The 20,680-nt window shown below is 35.8% G+C and overlaps 1 protein-coding gene across 2 annotated transcripts in view; it reads left to right on the forward strand.

Moving 5' to 3' along the window:
* Window positions 1–20,680, forward strand: part of SLC4A4 (solute carrier family 4 member 4) — a 385,603-nt gene that overhangs the window by 279,020 nt on the left and 85,903 nt on the right. For both annotated transcript variants that reach the window (XM_024246262.3, XM_054554039.2), the window contains 2 exons: window positions 6,490–6,623; window positions 12,718–12,989. In XM_024246262.3, coding sequence (XP_024102030.2) covers window positions 6,490–6,623; window positions 12,718–12,989 — 406 coding nt within the window. The remainder of the gene's footprint in view (window positions 1–6,489; window positions 6,624–12,717; window positions 12,990–20,680) is intronic.

The raw sequence follows: 20,680 nt of genomic DNA on the forward strand, positions 1-20,680 counted from the left end.
ATCTCCTTTCACATTTTTATTGATTGTCTATACTTCTTTATACTTGCATCATTGGTATATTTTCCTTTTGGGGCATTTAGGGTTTTTTTCATTGCCTTATGAGAACTCTTTGTATAATAAGGATATTTTCTCTTTGCTTGTGAGAAAGATTACAAAACATATTTTTCTTAGGGTTACCATATGTCTTTTAACCTTATTTATTATTTCTTTTGCTGTATAGATCTTAATTTTTATGTAGCCAAAATTGTCAATTTTTTTAATAGTTTCTTCTTTTCATGATATATTTAGAGAGGTTTTCCCTACCCCAAGATAAAGGAAATATTTACCCACATATTTTAGTTCTTTTCTGTTTTCGTTTAAATTTTTTGTCCATCTGGAATTGGTTTTTGTGTAAGGTTATACTGGCCTAATGTTTCCAATGATCTAGATACATATTCACAGCTCTTCAAACAAAAAAAATATTAGAAAGCCCTCCATGTCTTGCTCATCCAGCCTATTAGACTTGGAACTCTTGGTAAGATTTTTGGCTCATACTTTTCTTCAAGCAGGGAGATAATTTGTCTTTCAAGTCTTGCCTTTTTTTCATTTCCTGCTGGGCATTGTAAACAGAAATCCTTGCTTATGACGACAGAATACTTTAGGCAGAGCGGGTGGCAATAAGGATTTGGCAGCTGTGACCTGTCAGGACAGAAATCACTGATTTATTGGCTGTAGCTACACAGGGGAAATAAAAAATGAGGGTTGTATATCCAGTCTCCTTCCCCAATGTAGATGAATGGTCTGTGTGACCAATCGTTACTGCTGTTCTGTAGGAGAAGGGGAGGTACATCTCACATTTGGGGCACATGGGAATCACTTGGGGAACTTAAAAAAATACTGAATCCCTAGGCATTATCTTCATTGGTTCTGATTTAATTGTTTTAGGGTGGAAATAAAGAATCAGTATTTTTTTTTATTAAAAAATCTTCTGAGATGACTCTCATGTGACCCAAATTTGCTTTAGATACTTGAATCATTTCTCCACTTATTTTTGATCATGTGGTTTGTCTTATGCTGGTGACCTGACATGAAAACTCATATAGGTTAATTCCACTCTGACTGCTTATTTCCAGTGGCATTGGGCTACCTCACAATTCTTGACTAAACTTTAGTTTCAAAGGCTCATCTAGCAAAGTTTAATTTTATTATTTATTATTCAATATGCTGCAGAGTTCCTTATGAACACCACCAAAAAGATTGGCATTTCTTTTTACTGTTATAAACAAAAAAATTTCTAAAGCCTGAAACACGACAGTAATGTTGGTAAATGCTTTATCATTTGATGCCACCTTTATTTTCCATACTTTAGTGGGTGGAAAATTGTCAAGAAAAATAGAAATTTTTTTGTTTTCCTAGGCTGTTCTGCCACTTTTCTCCTTAGCCTTTTTTCCCCTTCTGTTATTGTCACTCAGCCTCCCTAAACAGGGTTATAATTATTAATCCAAATAATAAAGTCCTTAATAAAAAGGACATAAAACAACAAAAGTCACTTTTTAGTGTTATATGAAGAAACCAAATTGCGATAAAGTCCAAGTTGACAGCACAGATTTTTAATATTTAATGTTTTATCATCTTGAACGTGCTTGCTTTCCCTTAGCCGTGACAGGTATTGGTGGCCTTGGCAGCCCTTGTCCCAAGTTGCTGAAAGACATAAAATGCTGGTATTACAAATCGTGGTTGGCTTTTAATTTTTTTTAGAATCTTGCTCCTATGGTCTGATTTCTTTTAGTAAAAAATATGTTTTACTATTCTGGGACTTGTCCTAATTTCTTGACTTTAAAAAAACATGGGCCAGACACGGGCCATCCTTGGTTTAATTTTATACCCTAATATGAGCTGAAAAATATTCACAAATGTTTTTGGATATCGATTTTGAATTCACTGCTGTAAAGTAAAACAAGCTATTTTGTTTATTATCATTGACTTGCGTGTGACGCAAAGGAATGGAAAGAAGTGGCTTTTAATGGCCATAGTGTTGCCACCTAAGACTTTTCTGTTGATTTAAAATTTACTCTGGGAAATACTGTAGACCTAAAGAGGCTTTTTTTACCTGTTTCTTCTGAAGACTGATTTTTATCTTTTCACATCATTTCTTTTGAATTTCTTTTTATCTCCTTCGTCTCTTAAAGGAAAGAGAAATAATAGAGGCTGAAAAGAAGGTGATGAAAAGCAGCCAAGGAAAAGAAATCAACATTAGATTGTATCTCTGCTTTATACAAGACTCTGTTCTTAGCTCTTTACATATTATTCTTTCATTTTATCCAAATAATTATCCTGTGAAGTAGCTATTGATTTTACAGAAGAGAAGTAGGATTTAGAAAGATTACCCAGTTGGTCAATGGTAGAACTGAGATTTAAATTCAGATGTCCCTGACTCCAAGACATGCTCTTTGTACTGAGCCACCTGGAAGAGACCTTAGAGATTATCCAGTCCAACCTCCTCATCTTTTTTTTTTTTTTTTTTTTTTTTGAAACTCTCGCCTAGGCGGAGTGGAGTGGCGTGATCTCAGCTCACTGCAACCTCTGCCTCCTGGGTTCAAGCAATTCTCCTGCCTCAGCCTCCTGAGTAGCTGGGACTACAGGTGTGCACCACCATGCCTGGCTAATTTTTGTGTTTTTAGTAGAGACAGAGTTTCTCCATGTTGGCCAGGCTGGTCTCTAACTCCTGACCTCAGGTGATCTGTCCACCTGAGCCTCCCAAAGTGCTGGGATTACAGGCATGAGCCATCACGCCCGGCCATCATCTAATATTTAAATAAGTATGGTACACATATGGTTGCCATGTATTGAAAAGGTTTTTATCAGTCAGAGACTATGCTAAGCACCTTACATACGTTATCTATCTAATGTGCATACTAACTCCAGGAAGCATAGGTAGGTTAAATAACTTGCTTAAAGTCATTGATCTAGGAAATAATATGGTATAGATGTCTATCTGGGATTGTCTAACTCCAGAGTCCGGTGCTCTACTACAGTGTCTCAATTTTTCCTCTCCATAAAAATACTGAAATTTACTGAGGTGAAGTGACATTTCTAAGACCATCAGCTCTCTTTGGCAGAATGGAGCCCAGACTCCAGATTTCTGACTGCCAGTTGTTTGCTCTTTCTACTGTTCTATGGTGGTGTCACATCAGAAGTGGAATAAAATGAAAGCCATCCAAAATGGACTAGAGCACTTTGTGGCATCCTATTGCTCCACACCTCAGAGCTTAGCTGTCTGCAGCCTCATAAATTGCTAGGGAATTTGTTCTTCTGAGAAATCAGGTGTAGAAATGCCTTTATGAGTTATGGCTTTTAAAAATACACATATCCACACATTGTTTTCCTTTTTGTATTAGTGAACACTGAATATAATAAATCAGAAAAGAGGTTTCTGATAGTTCACCTTATAAATTGCTTTAAACTTTACAGTTAAACTACAGTTATACATTACATATTATTTTTTAAATTTCTGTATTGTGAAGAGGAAGATGTCAAATAGTTCTTTTCTCAGAAATACTGGAAACATCTCTAAGTTTAAGCAAGTTTCCAGTGCAGTGTGTATAATAAATCACCTGTCTCTGTTTCAAGATTGTCAGCAACAGAATGGAAACTGTAGCACTTACCAAAGGATCAAGTACTGAAATAAAAATATGCCTTTTAACAGTCATATGGCTTCCATAAATCAATGTGGTTTTCTGGAAGAAATTGGTTGTTATCTTTACTGAATGAGCAACAATGCCTGTTGACCTTTGATAAGTGGAACCTAGAGTGTCATTTGGGTCTTGCTTCTTGGTTCCTTTAGCATTTGCTGAGTGCCTACAGACCACATGTAGAGATGGTGGATAACATGATGAGAGAAAGAGAAACATGGGTGATGCCAGAAGGCCCTGTTCTTATCCTCCCCAAGATTAATAGCTATGTCAAATCAAGTAGAGAATGCAAAAATCTCTTCTCTTGTATTGCTCTTTTCCCCTTTATATTCTCCCTTACACTCAGTCAGTGCTGTTTTGATCCATAGTAGTGATGAGAAATATCACTCCTTGCTTGATAAAGAATGTTGTAGTATATCTGCCTATCACATGTTCCCAGAGTGTAGCTTGTCCTGCCACAGGAAGCATTCAAGCTTCTACCTTTCATCGTATGCGTACACTAGTGTAAGTTGTAAAAAAAGAAAGATAAATTATAAAGACAGAAAGCCCACTGTCTATGCACAAGGGTTGAAGTCCCAGTCTGTAGTGCACCTTTTATCCTTACCGGGGGTGAAGTCTGGTTGGGCAAGTACATACACTAAAGACGCAAAGACTTGTTGTGTCACATTGAATGTGACACTTAACTCCCTTGAATCTCAATGTCTAAATGTTTAAGAAATCAAGGCAAATGCTATTTGTTGGCTTAGGATAACCCTTTCCTGTCTTCTCTGCATAAATACATCTTGGTTCTGCTGCCCTTCCTTGTTATTCTGGTTTCTGTCCCTGTGAGGAAGAATGAGCAAGATAGTCTCTCTACGGAATGGCTATGAATAATGAGATGGTACCCTTCAGCCATGTGCTGGACCTACATCCATGTAAATGGAAGTCCTTATGAGACCTTCCTGCCAGGCTTCAAACCTAGATTTCTGTATGAACTGGAGTTGTTCTGGATTGTTTCAGAGTGTGTGTATTTGCCATGAGAGAAGTCAATCTTACTACTTAATTGTCAACTCTTGTTTTTTATCCACCATCATCCCAACTCCATTACTATCTAGTGCTGCTCTAAAGGATTTTCATTTGTTTTCTGAATTGAATTCCACCCTTAAAATAGGAGGATGTGCTATTGCTAATGTCAGTCTATGGAGAGCGTTGCTGTCTCTGAAGTAGTGTTATAAGAAATATTTTGAGTAATTATTGTAATAATGGTCTCCTAAGCTTTTGAGTGGCACTTACTAAGTTTTGTAAGTTGATTTAAAAAACAATTTCTTCATAATCATTTTACTTATATTGTATTTTCTTTAAAAATGGTAAGTGAATGAGAAGTTGCTGGAGAGCTTTTGGGACAGTGGTAAGAGGTGGCCTAGTGAGGTTGACAGATGGATAGGTTAACTAGGAGGTTGAGGGTCACAGGAAATGACTGAGTGACACTGCAGATTCCCCAGAAATCCACTCTGCTCCAGTCAGGAGGTCGTTTCAATTAAAAGGCTTATTTTATGTGGCATAAATCATACTTCGAAGAGCAGGTAATTTATTGTTTAATTGAAGAGAGAACTCTTCCTATACCAAGAGATCACATGATTTTGCTCCACTGTTTTATCTACCACTGAATATATTATTGTGTCCTTTAAAGCTATAGAATTTCTTACTCATTTGAAAATGTTTTATTTTGTAAGTTTTAATGTTCAGATTTATAGCTTCATGTATCAGTAAAGGGTTTCTGTCATCTTTTTATGTTTAAAAATCATGTCTTCATGAAATATTATTTTATGTCTACAAAAGAACCTTCCTACAAATACACAAGTGCTTGTCTATAGGTTGCTGCAAAAGTAATCGCGGTTTTTGCCATTACTTTAATTATTTTAATGGCAAAAACAGCGATAACTTTTGCACCAACCTAACTACTAACTAAACTAATAACTAAAGTTTGAAATAATGAAAAATATAGGAAACAGGCTAGTTTGTCATCCTTGAAAGCATTGGTCCTGAGTGACGTGATTAGGAAAGTTAGGGTGGTTTTGTAAGTCAGTGATCCTTGTTGACACGTCACCTTTGTTTTTATTATGCTAAAGGAAAGTAATGGGTTGATTTCCAGAGATGTAACTAAAAGGAAATGTGGCCATAAAAGACTACTTATTTATGTTCCAGCACATATATTTTCTGTAGAAATAGTTAATTGAAACTCTTCTATAAGTTTACATTGGACAATAAAAATGTAATGAGAATGTCTTTTGAAATTGGTGTCTTAGAAATTGCAGAATGGAGGACAAATCACTTTTTTGGTCCCCTTTGTGCCCCTCTCTATTTCAAAGGTGTTTCTCTAGGAAAAAAATAGCTTTTGTACATAAAAGAGAGCTACTTATAAGTGCCTACTATGTGCAAGGCAAAATCAGGCTAAACACTGAAAGGAACCACAAAGAGGAAAATGCCACCAAAAATACCAAGTCACTTCTAACCATTTGATTTTGATGTGTAGAAGATTCAGTTAGTATTTTAGTAAGGATCAGAGCCACCTTTTGCCTTCTACACACCAGCCATCGTAGTAATTATAGTGCTTTAGAGCAGGTTGACCCTTGGAGTAGGGAACCATGACTAAATTGTATTTAAGGTGAAATAAATGGTGGCAATATGCATATTGGTAAAAGACTTTGTTCTTCATTCTTGATATGTTTGCTAAGACCCTCCTAATAGTATATTCACGTGGCTTTATTTGCCTAGTGACATCACAAATGAGAAGAAAAAAGATGTGTTTCATTTACCATCTATATTTTCTTTATTTTAGGGCGTGTTGGAGAGTTTCCTGGGCACTGCTGTCTCTGGAGCCATCTTTTGCCTTTTTGCTGGTCAACCACTCACTATTCTGAGCAGCACCGGACCTGTCCTAGTTTTTGAGAGGCTTCTATTTAATTTCAGCAAGTATGTACATACATATTTAATTGCAAATTAGAATTGCTTAATTGTAGAACCTTTATAGGCTAGATAGAGCATAGAATAGTGATTAGGCAGATCCAAGAATCACTCAGAATACTGGAATGTTCAGATGTGATAGGTGAAAGGGCCTTAGCAATTAGGTAGCCACCACTTGTTTCAGATGTGATTCGACTAAGGCTCTTATGTTGTGTGCATCCTTGCTCCCTTCCCACTTACTCTCTTTCCCATTGTCCTGCCCTGTGCTCTAGGGGCTGATGCCTGTGGACAGCAACACCCACGCCTCTTTGCCTTCTGGCTTCCTCTTGGGTTTGGCTAATGGGGAGTACCAACAAGACGGGAAGAGAGAGAGAGGTCTGAGTATGTCTGCCTTTCCCCAGCTCACCGTCTTTGTTTTAGCACAGCATTCTGGCAGTGCTTATCCCCGAGGACTTTAGCCCCTGTCAATTGGCTCATCCACCTTGACTCTAGCCCTCACCAGGCTCTGGTAGCTCTATTCCTTCCTTGGCCTTTTCAAGCCTGAAGTTAGTAGTGGCTTCCTGCTGTTGATGGTCCCTGAGTGCCTTGCCATTTGTTGTTACTTCAGAATGCCTTCTGTTTCCTGCCACGATCCTGACTGACATGCTAGAGAAATTAAACTGATTAAGTTCACATCATTCAATAATGAAAGAGACCAGATGCTCTTTACTTAGTCCACTGCTCCTCACCCCAGTTTCATGTTCTTAACTAAAGATAGCTTCCAAAACAGCTGAATAAATACCTAACATTTATTGAGAGTTGATCATGTACCAAGTATTATCCTAGGCACTTTACATGTACTAACTCATTTAATTCTTACAGCAATCCTGTGAGGTAGGGACCACATCCTGATTTATAGATGAAAAAACAAGCACAGGAACAATAAGTAAATTGCCTAATATTACATCACAAGTCATCGGTGGGGCTGGAATATGAATTCCTGCTTTCTGACTCCAGAGTCCAAGTCTCTTCAGGAATCACTAGAAGTTTCTAATGGGCATCGCAATTATGATATCAGCATTTTCTTTTAGAAATTGATGGGTCATTTTAAGAAGGGGAAATGTGAGTTAAGTGAATTATCCAAGTGGCCACATTAATACACAAATAGATTCAAAATCAAATTGGGTATTCCAGCCTCTTTCTAATGTAGTTGATACCTCTAAGAGAGAATTGCCTTTACTGGCAGATCTCAATCCTTAGGTAGATTGAAGAATGTCTCATGGCCTGCTGGCACTCCTTGTCGGCATTCCCATAGTCTTATATTTTATACATTTTTAGGACTTTAGTTTTAGAATTGTCATTACCTTCATAGTACATCATGGACTTATGGACTCATATATAGCCTTTGAAAGTGTGTGTGTTATCAAAAATAGTCATAAGATGGAGGAGGGAATGAGGATTTAAAACGAGTTTTTTGAAAACAGGGTTGAGGACATCAGCAGGAGTCTTTTGAGAATGTAAAAAGTTCCAAATTTTAAGTAATGTTGTGAATTTTCTGTAGGTAATTATTATTATAAATCCCTTCTCTATCATAATTCTCAGAAGAACATTGGAAAGAATTTTATTCATGTCAGTTTATAGAAAGAGTCAAACAGTTTTTATATGTTTAAGGAAACGTTGTGTGAGACAAGAAAGCCTTTGTGGAAAGATTAAACAAGGATGTACTATAAACAGGAACAAACATGCACAAACTTTGCAGAAAGATTTATTGGATGAAATGTGATCGGAGCCTTAATCTACAGAAAATGTTTGCATCCCAGTTTGTTTTAAGTAATTGTGAGATACAGATTATTTCCTTTCACTAAGCAAGTTCCTTTCTCATTCTCCCTTTTTTTCTGTCATAATTGGTAACATAACATAGTTCCAGGTGATTTATTTGAAAACAGTTGTACATCAACAAGAAACATTTGAGAAGCCATGCTTTAAATCCATCACTTAGTAATATGTGGCAAGCATTATTTTAATCACAATGCTATATCATTTGTTTATGTTATAGCAGCAGCAGTGATAATATTCTGTCTAGATACAAAATATTTGGGTAGATCACTATTTCCAAAAGTGTGTTTCATCAGTTACTAGTCTCATTCCATGCTCCATGAAAAAAAAAAACTTCTGTGGTCCCAGTAAGTCTGGGAAGTACTATATACTATATACCCTCCTCTTGGTAATTCACTTTAGGCTTTAGCATGCAAGAGATCTGAAAAAGTCCTTCAGTTAAGAACTATTTTACTTTGTCTTGCCCAGATTTTCCCCAACATATTTTACCACTGTTGAAGAATGATAGATCCTTGCTTTATAGGTTCACTGGACTCAAACTCTGCATAATCATGGATTTATTTCTGAGGTTTTGATATTTGCCCTGTAAACTGGAGAATTATAAAGGAATATGAATGATATGCTGCCATCTCTTAAAATCAGTAATAGAAGGAAGAAAATAGCTCACAACTTTTCAAAGATACTTGTAGTTTTATTTCCCAAATTCTGCAATCTGTTTTGCATTATTTTTACACATTTTATCACAATAATAATTAGATTCCTTCTTTTTACTTGGGTGAGGAATCTGAAAGATGTTTCAGCAATGTGTTCTAAGCTATATAAAAACTTCACAATTAAGGTTGGATTTTAACTTGTATTATTATCATTTGGTCATTCAGTATTTTTTTCCCTATATTCTTTAAACAGTTTACTTTTAAGCCTTCAAATTTTTAATTCTTCCATGATATTACTGGATGTATTTTTTAGGGAGTTTATATTTATTTGTCAGTGGCTGCACATTAATTTCTGTAGCATATTTCAGATGTGACTTCTTCAGTTTGTCTGTATCCTTGGTTTTATGCTACTGAGAAACTATGACTCAAAAAATCTAGGAACACTGAGTGGTACCATAACAACGTGAATCTATTTTTTCCTTCTAATTCACCATAATTTCTTCTTTGATCTCTAATAGCATTTCCTGTTGCTTTTTAAAACTTAATTGCTGTTTAAATTTGGCACCAAGGGAATTTATTGGATGTAATAATACCATTTTACTGTAATCATTACTGATAATCAACTTATTTAAATTTTTCTCATCTTTATTCCTCTTTCTTCTTGATGCTCTACACATATCACTTTCATAATGAAGTGCCATTGGTTTTATTGACTTTATTTGGGTCATTCTTGATGAACTACTGTAGGATTACTTAAGTCTTTTAAAGCAGCTAGTTTAGTATATTGTTTAGATTCTAAGGTTTAAGTTTATACATGTATCTTTTCCTTTGTACCCAAACTAATGTTGTTCCTAACCGTTAGCTAGTTAATGGATTTGTTTCTCATCCTATCCTGTAAACATTAAATCTATAAACAACTACTAGCATTCTTAGAACAAATCAAGATTGCTCTTTCATCTTCTTGCTAGGGTAGCAAAACTAGGTAATTGTTTAAAATTTTTATTTTAATTTAAGGAAAAAGTATGTTGGCTCAGAAGTAACAAAACTGTGTTTCTTAGTTGTTATTCTGACACTGACTCATTGTATGATAAAGTAAATTATATCAAATTTCTAGAACTCAGTTTTTTCTATAGTTTACTTATCTCACATAGGCATGCATAGGATTAAAACAGTGGTGTTCTGGACATAAAGCAAACTGCAAAGGAAAGGAAAAGTTATCTTCAGAAGGATCCCATAAAGTCTATCGAAGATAACTTTACCCCAGTATTAATAATCTCCTTCTTTGGTAATGTATTTCAATTTGCATGATTAGATAAGAAGAGAGAAACGAAAGACATTGACTTTAATATTCACCCTATCTAGAGCTAAATACAAATCAGATGGGGAACCATGCTATAATTTTTAAAAGGAAAACCTAAGAATCAAGAGATTTGGTTTCTGGTCAAGCTCTGTCAGGAAAGGCCTTAAAACCCTGATGCTGGATAAATGATTTAACTTCCATTGATCTTGGTGTCCTTATCTATAAAATGAGACGTAACTTGACAGATTGGTGTCTGTATTAGCCAGTGTTCTCCAGAGAAACAGAACCCATAAAATGTGAGTATGTGTGCAGATTTATTATAAAGAGTTGGCTCATGCAATTATAGAGGCTGACAAGGCTAGCAGGCTGGAGACCCAGGGAAGCCAATGCTCCTATTCGAGTCTGAAGGCTGTCTGCTGTAGAACCAGGAAGAGCTGATGTTGTGGAAGTTCAAAGGCAGTCTGCTGGAGAGTTCTCTGCTGCCCTGGGGAAGGTCAATCTTTTCTGTTTTATTCAGGCTTGCAACTGATTGGATGAGTTCCTCCCACATATTATGGAAGGTGATCTGCTTTACTCAAAGCCCACCAATTTGAATGTTTATTTCTCAAAAAACACCCTAACAGAAACACCCAGAATAATGTTTGACCAAATGTCTGGGCACTTCGTAGCCTGGTCAGGACATAAAATTAATCATCACAATACCTAAAGAACTTTAAATTCTAATATTCTATAATTTTTAGCTATCATAGGAACAGTCATGTCTTGGTTGCATGAGATATAGTTCATAGGTCAGTGTCAGTAACTGTCTCAGCCAAGTCTTAAGTTACAGACATGCATTTATTCACCCTGCAAGTCTTTATTGGGCACTTTCTATGTGCCAGGCACTGTGCTAGGTAAAGAATTTGAATTTTATTCTAAGGGCAATGGGAAGCTATTGAAAGATTTTTAAGCTGGGGTGTCTGACTTTCATTAAAAGTGATAATTTTGGCTGTGGTGTGGAAAATGGCTTTGAGTAAGGCAAGTATAGATATCAGTAAGGATATCAATGAGGGGGTTTGTATCAGGCAAAAACTTACCTGTGGGTTGGGTAAGATTGGGTTGGTGCTGGTAAAGGTGGAGAGTTGATTGCCTGTGGGAAAGTTTTAAGATATATCATTAGCAGTTATCAGAAACTCATTGTCTAAAAGCAAGGTTCTAGATTGTCAAGCATGCACAATCCTTGACTTATTTCTTATTCTCATGCAAGTAATACATACTACTACCCACTTTTTCATCACAAATAAATTGAGTTTAAAAAATCATTGTAAGGCACTCTCCACATAATTTTAAAGGGATCAGTATAAAATGGTAAGACATTAACACTTGACCCATCCTTTCAGAGTTGTGAATCTTGAACTATTAAAAATTCAGTCGTAAGAAATGGGAAAAGCCTCAAAAGACAGTGATCTCCTTAGATAGAAGTAGCCTATTCTAAGTCTGCTGTGGGACAAACACAGAAAGATGTTGGTCACAAGATGCTTCACACCCAGCTTCAGCAGAAGAATATCAGATCTGTGAGCAAGCTTCATAAGAAGTGGAAGGGTCTGGCAGTAGCATGGCAAGACAGCCTTTCTTGATCTGATGACAGATCATATTTCTAATTCCACCTCATGTTGGCGGCACTCTGTCCACACACAGTGAGCATTACAGGCCATCTTGTGCCACATTATCTTTTTAACTATTTTTTCCTCTTCCTGGCCTTGCTCTCTCTGGTCTGTCCAGAAAGTTTCTACTACTTATCCTTGAACACCTTGAATTTTTTCTGCGACTTCATCTTTCCTTCCAGCCAGAATTAGTTACTCCTTCTTCTGTAACATTATCACTTAGTATTTTATAGTGTGATTACATTTATCGATTTGTTTCCCTCAGTAGACCGTGATGACATAGGGACAGAAAATTTATTGATCTTAGTGTCTTTATGAACCCATAAAGCTCATACAAACGTTTATTGAACACATTCTAGGTACCAGTGCTATGCTTGCAAATTATTTACTCTATAAACTCTATGAAGGTAGGGACCATATTTTTTGAATGAGAAAAATAATAAGGTTTTCAAATATAAATGATATAACTACTTTCAATGCATTTTCCTCAAACTTTTATTACTATTTTAAAAATTGTATCATTAGACTAAATTCTTAAACTTAGTACTTTCTGGCTAAAGTAGAGTTTCACATTTAGTGGCTAAAGGTGATCTTGTATTTTTGTCAATCTTTCTGTAGACATTTGGTAATTTTATATTATTCTTTGTGTTCCAAGGAGGAGGAATCTAAACACTTTTCTTTCTTTTTTCCAGGGACAATAATTTTGACTATTTGGAGTTTCGCCTTTGGATTGGCCTGTGGTCCGCCTTCCTATGTCTCATTTTGGTAGCCACTGATGCCAGCTTCTTGGTTCAATACTTCACACGTTTCACGGAGGAGGGCTTTTCTTCTCTGATTAGCTTCATCTTTATCTATGATGCTTTCAAGAAGATGATCAAGCTTGCAGATTACTACCCCATCAACTCCAACTTCAAAGTGGGCTACAACACTCTCTTTTCCTGTGCCTGTGTGCCACCTGACCCAGGTGAGGGCATCACGCTTAGTGTTTATGCTCGCTTTGTATTTGGAGGAAGGTGTAGGCTCCATGCTTGCAAATTTTCAACATGCTGTCATGGTCCTCAGGAATTAGTCTTGTTTTTTTCTCTGAAAAACTCTGCTACTGAATTTGATGTCTCATTGCCTGAGGTATTTCAGCATGCTGTCATGGTCCTCAGGAATTAGTCTTGTTTTTTCCTCTGAAAAACTCTGCTACTGAATTTGATGTCTCATTGCCTGAGGTATTTTAGCTGTATGATTCAACCAGGAAGGAGACCAGGAGCTCTGGAATGTGAACATAACCAACTCAATATTTTGAAATTAACTCAAACTGTGGGATTTGCAAGGAATTCATGTGAACATTATTCTTGATTTTATAAGTGGGGAAACCTGGATACATGTATTAACAGATATAAATATGTGACAAGTCTATCCTTTGCTGCTTCTTTATTGGTGTAGGAATGTCTTCCTTTAACTAAGCCTTTAATATATGATTTTAAGCTTATAGAGGAAAAAGATACTAATCCACTTCAGATAATTTGAAGCATTAAATTATGAAAAAAGAAATTCAGATTGGAATTGCCTAGTGGTAGAATTTTATAGTTTATCTCTACTAGACAAATAAGAAAAGAAAGGAAGAGAGAAGAAGAAATGAAAGAAGGAATGTGATGTTCTAGGAGTAGATTTATATTCTAGAGTCCAGAAGGTCATAACAGCAAAAGTAACTCCTGGAAAGGAATGTGATTCTCTATATCTTAGCCCTTTAAAATCTATCGTGCCAAACATGAGTTGACATCAGAACTTTTTCACACACACACACAAAAAAGTTCAGCTTGGTCTTTGGAATTCTTTCTTGGAGTAATTCCATTATAAAATTCCATTTTACAATATGAAAGGCATTTCAAAAAAGGATTTACCTTGAGGGAAGTTGTTTTAGATCTTCTCTCATAGAAAAAGGAATAGGGACTGGGTGCGGTGTCTCATGCCTGTAATTTTGAAATTAACTCAAATTGCAGTATTTGCAAGGAATTAATGTCTGTATTATTCTTTGTACAGCACTTTGAGAGGCTGAGGCAGGTGGATTGCTTGAGCCCAGGAGTTTGAGACCAGTCCGGGCAACATTATGAAACCCTGTCCCTACAAAAAATAGAAAAGCCAGCTGGGTGTGGTGGCACGTACCTGTAGGATAGGCATTTGTGTCAGACAATTAAATGTTAGTAGCACTAGTGATCCTAGGTTATGCAATTAGCTACAGGTCTATGTCCCTTAAAATAAAAATTGATATACAGTCCATACTTTTTACTAAGGTCTTTTAGCACCAGAAGTATAGCAGTGTTCAAAGGGCTGGGACACAAATGTGGGGCACATTCATGCAATATCCACTGTGACTTACAGATTCTGAGGAAAAAGCTCTTAATGTTTACCATAAAACAAACATGGTTATAGACTAGAATGCAGAATGCTTATGAATTTAAAAAATAAGCAAGATACTACTTTTTATGCTTGTGGCATGCTGTTTCAGATTGCTCCTAGATATTTTGGTATGCAATGCATTCTTCTCTGCCACATTGGTGAAGAAGTCTTAGAAGACCGATATGTGTCTTGAATTGAGAAAAAAGAGAACACTGCTTCCCTCACAATGAAGCAGTCAGTAACACTGATGACAAGCTAGGGCATTGTTGGGCTGTGCGCTCATGGATTCTTTTTGTGTTAAGATAAATCAGCATACATGAAAAAAACCCATATTTAAAAGCAATGCAGAAAGATATACAAAGTAGAAATTTAAAGATTCAGACTAACGAGAATGCCATATAGTTATAAAAGCTAACTAGTGTTCAGCTGTATACTGATTTGAAATATTTGATAATTTAAAAAGTACTTGGAAACAAGCACAATATATATCATTCAACCCATGATATATATTATTATTAGAATCAATTAAATGTGCTCCCCAGAGAAACACAGATGTTACTGTCACTCAGCTATATGGAGCTCTTCCTAGGAAAGAAGGGAGGATAAAACTCCCAATAACCATACAACCTGGACTTTCAGGGAAGTCCAGCTGTTCAAAATATTGGCTTCACAAACATTTAATTGTGAGTTTTTCAGCCTTCCTTTACATTTATTAATTTATATATAAATATATGTATAAGTTTATTTATTTATGACTTCTTAGGCAGGTTTGAGTAATCATACACCAAGATTTTCTAAAGGAAAAAAAACACTTTGAGATATTCATGAAGCCAGATGTGGGCTTTGTCAACACACCTGTCACACAGAAAAAAACATCTAATGTCAACCCCATACCTACCTGAGGCGAATGGAAACTTGTGTTCCTTGTTTTATTATTTGGATGTTGGCAGAGAAGGTAACATGAAACCAAGGAAGACATATCTAAATGTGTTCAAATTATAAGAAGTACTATGGTTTTACATGTAATCTTCCTTCTAAGAAGGATCTTTGTTTTTTTCGAAAAAGTGACATTAAGGGTGGAATCTATCTTACACTTGCATAGCAAGTGCTGACATAAGTGGTGATAGCTTTTCCTTTGTCCAATTTTTCCCAGGCTGTGTAAAAAGTCAGTGCTGAGTAACTAGGAAGTTGTCCAGAAGGACTCTGACAATTCCTGCTACCTCTAGTTGGTACCAATAAAGTACTGTCACAGGGCTTTGAAGTCAGAAGATCCTGTATTCAAGTCCTGGTTTGGCTAAGGCCAAATGTGTGACTTTCAGCAAGTTCCTTTTTCCAAGGTACCTTAGCCCCATCTTCCTAATCTGTAAACTAAGGTTAATAATAGTGTTTACCTTATGGATTTATTTTGAAGGAAAAAAAAGAGCTATTACAGATAAAGTTCTTAGGACAGTTTCTAATATGTAATAAGTAATCAACTGTTAGCTGCCATTATTATTGCTATTACCGATCCTTAAAATGTAGGGTTAGTATTTAGCCTTGAAGTGTAAGTAATAGAATAAACAGGTCTGTCTTCATCATCCTTCCTTCTAGGCATACATTGTTGGGCAGTTGGCCCATTTTGCAACAAGACTGTTGGTGGTACCTCTTATTGGTACTCATGAAAGATATATATGTGAACATGAATTATTTAAGTCTATGGAGATGAAATCTATTTGTGGTTTGGAAAAAGGCAATGGATAGTTATTTGCATTTTCATGACAATTTCATATTTAACAAAACCCCATAAGATTAATGATTGTGTGTTTCCCCCATAACCTTAGTACTTTTTGACAATGTTAATACTTCTCCATAACCTTACTGCTTTTTGGTAGCAAACTGAATACATTCATCATAAATTTAGTATTCCTTGATATCAAACTGAAAGATGATAGTGAGAGAATAATACAGTTGCATATAGAGCTCAAGTAAGTATTCTAAAAATAACAAAAGACTGGCCTTTCATCACAACTTGCACTCTTAGTAAAATAATTCAATGAGTCAATAATATTTAAACTGGCGTATGACTTGTTTTTCAACACTGGGACAGTCTGTAACAGTGAACCAGCAATTGCACAGATGGAGTCGTGATCCTGCAAACTGAGAAATAATTTTACAGGAATGGAAATAGGGGCCACTAATTACTAAGAAACCTTTCTTCATGGCCACAATATATTGTGGCTTTTTTATATATGTGTGCTTTGTCAAGGCAACACTTCCTTTTCTCTTTTTTTCTTTCTTCTCACTTGCTTCCAGAAAGCCTAATCATTTCCTAATTTTTCTTTTCTAAATGCACTTTTTCCTCCATTCATTTTGCTCCCAACTAAATGCACTTTTTCCTCCATTCATTTTGCTTGGTAACCCAAGTCATATACATAGGTTTACTGAGCAACTAAGGAAGCTCAGTTGCAAGTGCTGGTAGGAAAATCAGTCAGAAAGTTTGACATATGTGAGTGGATACATGTCATACATGGGTGGTTTTTGTGCTAAGATTTGCTTTTCTTAGAAATGGGATAGCTTTTAATTAGTAGAGGAAATGGATGTTAAATTTCCCACTGTACTTCGATGATTACATAGCAGAGTGTGTAAGAAAAAAGATAATTTAGTTCAAAAGCCAAAAGTGAAAACTGAAAAATATCCAATTGAAGAATAATACACAATATCTAATTTCATCACCAACACCCCAATTTAGAAATGTTAATGTGTTAAAGTGTAAATACTATGTGCTTTAGAGTAAACAAAACTGAGTTTGAATTTCAGTGTTACCCTGAACTAGGCTAATTACTTAATCTCTTTGTTTGATAATCTCTGAGCTGGGTTAGTAATTGTGCCTATTCTTAGAGGTTACTGTAAAGGTTAAATGAGTAGTATATGCAAAATAGTTTGGCACCTAATGGACACTGAGTAAAAATTTGTTCTTTTTCATATTTCTCACTATCCTACAAAAGATGCCCCAGTGAGTTTAATCTTATAATAGTTGTATTCTTTAAAGATTTCAAACATTTAATTTTCCCATAAATTTTTCTAGGGAAAGATACTAACAAGGCTTCTACTGCAAGTCTGCCTTCTCCCCCAAAATTAACAACCAATGTGCTGTTATAGATAAATATGAAACATTGAAGCTGTATTTACAAAAAAAAAGTTAAGGCTTCAGTGCATTGTAGTTAGAGTATTTAATACTATTGCATTGAATCTCGAGACTACAAAAGTGTTGTATATTATACATAGTCATTAAGAAAAAGGTTTTAAAGTCTAGAGGTGAGGTGTTCAATTCTTCTAAGAGGAATCTCTTTATTCAAAAACATAAATACTGGAATTTTGGAAATAGGGAAAAGAACGTGGGCATCCCCCCAACTTTCACTTGTTTTCTCTTCTGTCCTCCATCCTTTTTTAGTTCTCATTCATTCATCAACAAAAATTCTCTGAGGGCCTGTTTCACTGCTTTTTAAGAATTGTGCAGAAAATTTTTGCAATCTGTCCTTCAAACACAGGGCTAATATCCAGAATCTACAAAGAACTTAAACAAATTTACAAGAAAAAAACAAACAACTCCATCAAAAAGTAGGCAAAGGATATGAACAGACACCTCTTGAAAGAAATTTATGCTGCCAACAAACATGAAAAAAAGCTCATTATTGCTGGTCATTAGGGAAATGCAAATCAAAACCACAATGAGATACCATTTCAGGCCAGTTAGAATGGAGATCATTAAAAAGTCAGGAAATAGATGCTGGAGAGGATGTGGAGAAATAGGTATGCTTTCACACTGTTGGTGGGAGCATAAATTAGTTCAACCATTGTGGAAGACAGTGTGGTGATTCCTCAAGGATCTAGAACTAGAAATACCATTTGACCCAGCAATCCCATGACTGGGTATATACCCAAAGGATTATAAATCATTCTGTAAGGACACATGCATAAGTGTGTTTATTGCAGCAATATTCACAATAGCAAAGACTTGGAACCAACCCAAATGCCCATCAGTGATAGACTGGATAAGGAAAATGTGGCAAATATGTACCATGGAATACTATGCAGCCATAAAAAATGGTGAGTTCATGTCCTTTGCAGGGACATGGATGAAGCTGGAAACCATCATTCTCAGCAAACTAACATAGGAACAGAAAACCAAATACCACATGTTCTCTCTTGTAAGTGGGAGTTTAACAATGAGAACATATGGGCACAGGGAGGGGAACATCACACATCGGGGTCTGTTAGGGGGTTGGGGGCAAGGGGAGGGATAGCATTAGGAGAAATACATAATGACGGGTTGATGGGTACAGCAAACCACCATGGCACATGTATACCTGTGTAAAAAAACTGCACATTCTGCACATGTTTCCCAGAATTTAAAGTATACTAATAAAAAAAAGAATTGTGCTACTTGCAGTGAAGTAGGTTGCACACATATAAAAACACATATTATAAAATGTATTGTTTTTTAAAATAGTGTTTATTGCTTTTTGAATGAACAAAAGTGAGAGTTTCATTTAATCCAAACTTTAGAAATAAATTTCTAATCTAATACCTCTGTTCATTTGCCTAATGTGTAAATCTTGCAGTGACTATATACTCAAGGCACATTGATATTTTGAAAAGGGTCAAAGAAAATTTTCTGACCAGATGTCAGTTATACATCCTGAGGGAAAAGAAACTTTGCTAAAAATGATGAACTATAAAAGTAAGAAACATAACATCAAAGGGATAGACACTATATTGTTAACAAAAGGGATATATTTTATTGATTTATTGTTGACTGTTCCAAGAGAACATGCTTAACAATATATGTGTAAGTAAGGTGAGTAAATTCTTTCTCAGGAACCAAGTGCATCCCTGTCTATATTATCTTCAAGTAAAAGTTGGCTTTTTTCCTGGTATGAAACTGTAAGACCAAGCCTAGTGACTAGAAGTAACCATGGCTTCCATTTCCATACCTTTATGTCATTCACAGCATAAGGAGGCTTCTAGATGCTCTAAAATAGTTGTCACTGGAGTTTCAGCATCATTTCTTTCTACATAATTTTTCTAATATATTAACAAGCACTGTGCAACAATGTGTTGTAACCATTCAAAAGAACTGCTGGATTGCATCCCCTGTGTTCTCATATTATAGTCAATATGTGTTTTATAATTAGAAAGCCCATTAAAAGAAAATAAGAAAATAAAAGATCATCCTAACTTACCTCCCATGAACTATATCATAATATATGCAATTTTATTTTTATTGTGTGCCATTCCCTCTTTATGAAGTAGGTTTAAATCATAAACTAATGGTAAAACAAGGAAGTATAAGTTCTTCTGCTGTAGCATCCCTCAGGCTTGCATTTGTGAGAATCCTTTACCGGCACAGTTGACATTTTATCATTTATGGTAATAGTGTTTTGGAAGAGACCCATCATTTTACTTTGCTTTTACTGTCTTAACCTATGTTTTAGCAGTTTCTGCATAATGCTTGCAGGAATCAGAAAATAGGATTGTCATCAGATCTGGAAAATTCTCTAGTTTTGGGTTTGTGTAAAAGCAGATTTGTAAAAGTTTCCCCACGGTAATGTCTATAACACATCTCCAAAATGTAATGATGGGTGGGTATGAAAGAGAAGTTTTTGTGAAATTGGTGACAAAATATACCCATATATATTTTTTTTGAGATGGGGTCTTACTCTTTCACCCAAACTGGAGTGCAGTGGCACGATCATAGCTCAGTGCAACTTCAAACTACTGGGCTCAAGTGATCCTCCCACCTCAGCCTCATGAGTAGCTAGGACTACACGCACATGCCACCATGCCCAGCTTAAATATATTCATCTCAATATCTCCACAGTACCTCAGCTCTTTAACTTCTAGCACAACATCGTAGGTGAACTTGTGAAAAGTGCCTGTAGATTAAAGACTATACAACTTGAACTTGCCTAGTTGTGGTGAAAATCTCAATCATTAAGGCTCGCTGAAAATACTTGGGAAAACTAAAAGGATGATAAGAAAAAAAAAAGAAAAACTTACTGCTGATTTTATCTGTTTTAATACTTAAGGCTGAGATAGTAGCAAATAATTTCCCTAGAAGCTACTTCTCTCAGTTTTCCTTTGTCTTCCCGCAAAACCATTTTTACTCTTTGTTGCCTTTATGACCTAGAAATTAAAAGCATACATATTTAACTTAATCAAAAAGTACTAGTGTGCTCAAGTTATCTAGAACCCTTAAATAAATCTGACATGACCATGTGGCAGAGC

This window comes from Pongo abelii, chromosome 3 (genome assembly GCF_028885655.2).
Source record: "Pongo abelii isolate AG06213 chromosome 3, NHGRI_mPonAbe1-v2.0_pri, whole genome shotgun sequence".
Taxonomy (NCBI): Eukaryota; Metazoa; Chordata; class Mammalia; order Primates; family Hominidae; genus Pongo; species Pongo abelii.